A 7,048-nucleotide genomic window follows, 5' to 3' on the forward strand; every position below is an offset into this window, starting at 1 on the left:
GTTATAAGTTTTAAAATAGAACGAGTGTTAATTTAAATATATAAATAAATATTTTTATGTTTATATATTTTTTATTTATATATTTTTTGTATGTATAAAACTTATAACTGTGATATTTTCTATTAAATAGAGAAACAATCTTATCATTTTATTATGATAAGTAAAGTTGAATAATACATAATTATATTTTATTTCATAGATACATTATTACCCTGCTTCTGGTAAAAGACTTGCATATTCAAATGGTGAAGTAGTTTCAGGAAAATTTGATAAAATTGCTAATCGATGTGGTAATGTTTCTTTTCCATGATGAGTAAACATTGCAGAAACAGCTTCCCAAGCATTATTTTGAGCAAATAAAAGAGCTGCCTGAAATCCTGCTTGAGATCGAAATTTTTTGAAAAAATTATGGTTGTAATTTTCAGCAGCTGTATGTATTCCTCCCAGAATAACCTATGCAACATAATTGAAATAAGCTTATTATATTATTTTCAATATTCAGAAAAGCTTTTATTATCTATCAATATTATAAAAAATATGTGTACAACCTTAAAATATGAATATGAAAAAGTATAACATTCTTTTTATACTTTTTCATAATTTAATTTAAGATTAAAAATTAATTATCATCTTATTCAAATTGTCACTGATGTTGGGTGATGCTAATTGATCATCAGCATCAAATATCAAATATTTTCTAAGTTTTCACGAATATAATTTGACAAATTTCCATTGTGCACTATTGCAATAACATCTGGCTAATAAAGTTTCTACTTACCTTATATAAAATCAAACTCAGAAGTAAAAGTTTGTCAAATATATACAAATAGTTTAAATTATAAACATAAAATATTGATACACTAGTGATTATGAAAATAATTTTTTTTATATCATTTGCTTATTTTGGTAATTCATAATTATTAAATGAAATGAAATTAGATTAATTTTATAAAATCAAATAAAATGTTTTAATTATATATAAGGTTTTATATCAACTAACAAGTCCTATGTTTCAAGAACATTTACACTATTATTATACTCCAATCAAATATTCATATTTTAATATAACTTACAGTTAAAAGATTAGTAAAAATAAATAATAAATATAAATCTATTAAAATTATTTAATATTAAATTTTCAAAATAAATTCAGAATTTAATGAATTTCAATAAAGCTCATACCTCATAAGTTAACAATCGATCTAAATATGTAAAAAGTTTCAGTCGACATTGACAGAGTTGTTTTTGTTCTAAAGTCAAACTATAAATATAAAATAATTTTAATAAATAAATATCAAATATCTAGAAATGGAAAAAAATTAATTATATATTCTGTTGTTTTTAAAATAACTGAATTATAACAAATTTCTATTTTAAAGAATCAAAATTTATTATTGAATTATAGAAATTGTTATAAAACTCAACTTTCTTAATAAATTAAATTATTAGAAATTTACATAAATAACAAACCTTCTAAAATTTACTTTTTCAAGTAACTTTTTACGATTAGCTTCTTTTTCATTTAAATTTTCTTTTTTTTCCTCTTCATCAGTAACATATTCATCATTTGAATCATATTCCAGTTGATTTAAGATGAATCTAAAAAAATAAATAATAAATAAATTGTTATATCAAATATATAAATAATAAAGATAATAAATTATTCTATCTAAAAAAAGTATTTAATATGAAGCTAAAAAATAACAATACTTGTCAGATATAATCACTTATATTGAGAACCACTGAAAAGGGGTTTTGGACAAATATGGAGGTATAATGCAAAAGCAAACAAGTCCACTCTAAACAATTGCTGGAAAAATGCAAAAAATTGTTATTGAATTTATTTTACACCTCACACCTGTAAAAATTTATTTTTTTTTTCATTTTGTATCTAACATCAATATTTGAAGGCATTTTTTGATAGGAATATAGTTAGTATTTAATTATATGACATTAAAATATGGACATGTTTCTTTTTGCTTGGACAGGGTGATATGTTTTTTTTTTTTGTATGAACTATGTTAAGTTATGTTTTCTTTTGCCTGGTCACTATATTCTTTTTCACTTTGTTATACTGGCTACTAGTTTTGACTTATCAAAAAAGCATGGCATTTTACAAAATAGGGATGAATAATAAATGTCTTCTCCCAAATAATCACACAGGTTCCCATTATTTTCTTCTTTTTCCAAATCATCTGCTTCAAGCTTGGTTCCGTTTCGTAACACTTGTTTATACCATAAAAAATTTTCATCATTGAAAAGTGATTCAATGTCTTTTTTCTTGGCACCTGACAGAGGGTGCCCTACAGGTAGTTGCTCGACTGGCTCCTCAAATCTCATCCTAAAGGAGCACTGTATTTTTGTATTTTCTTCTTTACCCGTACTCCAACAGTTTTAGGTTTCTTTCTAGATCCAACATTGCCTTCTTCTACACTTATCAAACCATCTTTATCCATTTTCACTCAATTATAACACTGAAATACACTGTATAATAAAATGTGTAGGGGAGGACAAGGTAAGTTCTGCATATGGGGCAAGTTTGCCAATTAAATTTTCTTTGAAACAAAATAAAATGAGACTCTCTTCAGAGACTAGACAGTTGAGTTTTAATGACGGCTTGCTAAGTGTGGTGTATGTGTTGTTCTCCGACAAGCATAGTTGAAATATCTAATAAGTTGTCTGTTTCATTCAATTTCTTATAATATTTTGCTTTCATTTATATAAAATTGACGTTTTGTTATAATTCCATAATAACAAAAGTTATTTTTCCTGTTAGAAGGATAAAACATTAACTTAGTCACGTGGTCAGATCATGGCTTGGTACCCTATTCTCAGAGTTCTACTTAATGTTTCTAAATCATGACTATTGGGGCATCTTTAGCAGTATTGCTGATCTTGTTCCTGATCGTGTTTTGCTATGGTTTGATTTGGTTTCAAACAATAAACAAAAGCAAAAGAAATAACTGGATCCCCATACAAAGCTACATTAGCAGCCAAGGCTAAAGTTAAAAAATCAGGAACTTGCAGAAGGGCAATGGATTTGGAGAAATTGTGTTCAAAGTTCACTAAAAGAAAAGAGCAGAAAAGTCCTAAATGATGATGAAAATGCTTATTGCATATATTGCAATGAACAATATGGAACTACTCAGGAAAAGTGGATTATGTGCTGCAAGTGTGAACTGTGGGCTCTTGTGGACTGTACTGAAAATGAGTTGGTTCAATTTATTTACGATATGTGTAGGGCATAAACAATTTGCTATTAAGCATATTTAATTTCTGCTGTTTGTTTGAGTTCATTAATTCATTTATATTGCTTTTAACTTGCATTAGAATGTTTTCAATTATTATCTGTTTGATTTTTTTTTAATTAAAGTTTGTTTACATTTTCTTTACTTATATATGTCTTTTAACTCGAATTTCGTTGTTACAATATTAAATAAATTTTTGAACTTGCATTTCTTCGATTTAATAGTGAATTTCAATCCCACCCGAATTAAGTGAATTTCAATTTATACATTGGTCAATAACACAAATTTATATACCTGTCTATCTTGCCTCATTGTAACTTTTTACGATTATTTTAAAAACAACAGAATATATAATTAATTTTTTCCATTTCTAGATATTTGATATTCATTTATCAAAATTATTTTGTATTTATAGTTTGACTTTAGAACAAAAACAACTCAGCAACTGCTATCTTTTTATAAAGTCATTATTCTTATGATTATTTTTATTTCCAAACTGATTTTAACCAGTTCTATAGTAAAGTAACATTCTAGTAGACAATAAACAAAGCTTTTCTTTCAGTTTACAGCAATATTTGTTATACTAAATTTAAATTATTCTTATCGTGCCGAAGTTGCCCCGTCCTCCCCTACTAATAAACAACATTTTAACAACAAAATGACACAACAAAACAAAACACCTGTTGCATTCTGGAAGTCACATGACTCAATCATAGCTCTTCATTGGCTGAGACAGATTGCAATGGATATGTTTTGGTCTGCTTGGAACACATGTGAAGTGATGTTCTTTTTTGCACAGAATGTTGATTTTTCAAAGCTTAAAAAGTGTTGGATGCATATCTTTTTGAATGAAACCAACTTTAACAGTAGATAGGAATGAGGATGAAAAAAAAATCAATTATAAACTCAACTTTCATTTTTTGTGGACTTGTTTGCTTTTGCATGGCACCTCCACAAATAAAAACAAATTTGTTATGTCTTCAAATCCAACACTCACCAAGATCAAGAATCACTAAGATGACAATTTTAGATCTGTGAATTAAAATTGTCTTCTAAGTGACTCCTGACCTCAAGTTAATATTGGATTTGAAGGACATAACAAATTTATTTTATTTGTTCAAAATCCCTTTTCAGTGGTTATTAAAATAACTAAAAAAGCAACTGTTATTGTTGCATCCTAAATAGATGCCAATCTCTGGTGAAACCAAAACCGGAACTTGGGAAATTCCAGTTTTATTTTTGAGTGCATGGTATCCAGTCAGTTAGTTGATGAAAATTAGCAAAAGAGGTCATTAATTATCCTTTGTTATATCTGTATCTTTTGATCTCTTCTTTACTCAGTTTGTTTTTTGTAAAACATAACCATAGGCTAATAAGCACCATGTCAGTCAGCCACTTTGGCAATTAAATGCAGGAGGCATCTATTAGAAGATATATGGCATATCTCTATTACAAAAAAATTGAGAGAAAAATTGCCTGTATATTTACCATTCTTTCAAATGAATTATCATCTTAAATTTTGCAAATTAAAATTATTAATTATAAAAAAATTTTCAGATTTGCAGAATTATTAATACTTAAAACAAGACATTTCATTAAATAAAAAATCCAGAAATGAATAACTTTCTTAACTTTCTCAGCAAAATCACGACAACATAATAGAACAAATTTAAAATTAGTTTGCGGCGCCATCCATTACGAGATTTTATTAGAAAACAACTTTTATATTATTAATAATTACAAAACTGCAAATAGTTTAATTTTGAGCATAAAGATGAGTTTTATATAAAATTATAAATGTTAATAACAATTAAAATCTTCATAAAGTCCAACTCTACTCATAATCCCTTTCTATCTTCCCACTCCTCAATTTATAACTGCCAAAATTTAATAGTATCAATGCCTTTAAAAACCAAGCTACCACACTAAATTTCGTTTCTTAATCACTATCCTATTCTGGGATATTAAATGAAATAGACACCAACATACACAATTTTTTTTTTTTTTTTAGATTTTTAGATTCAGGAGGTCTCAAAACATAGATTTGCAAAAAACTCAGAGGATCAAATTTGACACGATTCCAATATTTTCCTGTGTTATATACATAACAAACTGGAAAAGTAAAACAATTTTTTTATTTACTATCCATCAATAAATCCTGTACAAAGCTATAAATTTATTAAATTGTCTCTTAATAAACTTACCAAATTTTATAAAATATTAACAAACTTGAAAATAATTTAATCGGTAATACTTACCAAATTTTATAAAATATTAACAAACTTGAAAATAATTTAATCGGTAATTTTGTTAATTTTGTAATCACTATCAAAATTATTAAAACAAAAATTGAAAAATGATAAATAGTGTCATTTTAAATTATGTTTATTTATCATTTTTTACTTGGTTTTCATTTTTAGACAGATTTATTAACACCTGACCTCAAATTGAAGGTGTAAAAGTTAATTGTGAGAGGCTTGAAAGGAATTAAAATAATGTACTTCAAAAAAAATTTTTGTCAACGTTAGACTGTGCACTCTCAAATTTATGATATTGCATAACTAACACTTTTGAAGTCTCAAAAGTGTTAGTTATACAATATCAAATAACATGAATTTTTCAACATGCAACAAGATAAAGTATTTAAACATTAATTATGTTAAACATTAATGTGACAACTTGGCACCATAAAAATCTTGTTGCCCATAACAGCAGAAAAAATGAGAAATAGTGATATATTGCTGAAATAGTTGAGAAAAAATGATTAATTGAAAAGTAGTGAGAATAGTTATCCGTTCCGAGGCCAGAGTAATCTTATGTTGTTATTCTATGCAACAGTGATCTTAATCCATAATAATGATGTGCCAAGGACAATATTTACTTAATTTGAGCATTTTCATCCTATTTATAAACAGAATGTTTATTGCAAGAAAGATTATTAGGATTCTGGTTAAGTACTGATGGAAACTGAGTATAAGAGCAAAATAAGAAAAAAATAGCACACACTATCTTTACAGTACAGTAATTTCAACTTTAAAAAAAAACAAGGTTAGGACACTTTTAGCATTCAGACTTTCAATTTTTCTATTCAAACTTTTTATATCAAAGTTAGGTTTATACAGTTATTTTAAAATCTGCTAACATATTAAATGAAATACATTTAGATAAAAATCAAATGTTATTTATAACTCTAATTCCTTTTGTTTTTGCACTTAAACTAAAATTTGTTAAAATGAAAACTTACCTGCCATGATCCTTTCCTTGTCCAATGGCTATAAGTGTTTCTAAATCTGTTCCTCTAAGACCATAAAGTAGTAATTCTTTAGCAGCATCAATATTTTCAGGAACTCTTTCTAAGCATTCATGAAGAACCCATGATCTCTTAGTGATTTTACTCTGTTAAGAAAAGATTTTAATGTAAATAAAACACTGATAAACCAAATAAATTAGCTAACTTATAATAAAAATTAAACTACTTACTAAATAATCCTGAATAGAAGCTACAGACACAGGAGTTTTTCGCCATTGTCGTTGATATACTAAATCACAGTCTAGATTGTAAGCCTTAGCTAGAGCTAATGCTTCTCCATATTCTTCATTATCAATCTATATGTAAAGTGAAACAATATGTTTAGAAGAGTTGTTTTACAAATAGCATAAAATTTAATTATTAGTTAACTATTTAATATATATATTTTTAATATTTAAAATTTATAAATAAAGTAATAAATTTGGTTAAAAATCAGAATATTTTAAAACAAGTATCAAAATTTTGAATTTAAAATAATGCAAATTGAATA

General features: G+C 26.1%; 1 protein-coding gene across 1 annotated transcript in view; it reads right to left on the minus strand.

The window, feature by feature from the left end:
• LOC111618282 (neuroblastoma-amplified sequence-like) overlaps positions 1 to 7,048 on the minus strand; it is a 102,219-nt gene that overhangs the window by 69,752 nt on the left and 25,419 nt on the right. Inside the window, exons 21-25 of the mRNA XM_023359778.1 lie at positions 6,729 to 6,854; positions 6,493 to 6,644; positions 1,471 to 1,599; positions 1,183 to 1,261; positions 212 to 453 (exon numbers count right to left, since the gene is read on the minus strand). Coding sequence (XP_023215546.1) covers positions 212 to 453; positions 1,183 to 1,261; positions 1,471 to 1,599; positions 6,493 to 6,644; positions 6,729 to 6,854 — 728 coding nt within the window. The remainder of the gene's footprint in view (positions 1 to 211; positions 454 to 1,182; positions 1,262 to 1,470; positions 1,600 to 6,492; positions 6,645 to 6,728; positions 6,855 to 7,048) is intronic.

The sequence above is a fragment of the Centruroides sculpturatus genome, unplaced genomic scaffold (genome assembly GCF_000671375.1).
Source record: "Centruroides sculpturatus isolate CEXI.00-Female unplaced genomic scaffold, Cexi_2.0 scaffold83, whole genome shotgun sequence".
In the NCBI taxonomy this organism is placed as follows: Eukaryota; Metazoa; Arthropoda; class Arachnida; order Scorpiones; family Buthidae; genus Centruroides; species Centruroides sculpturatus.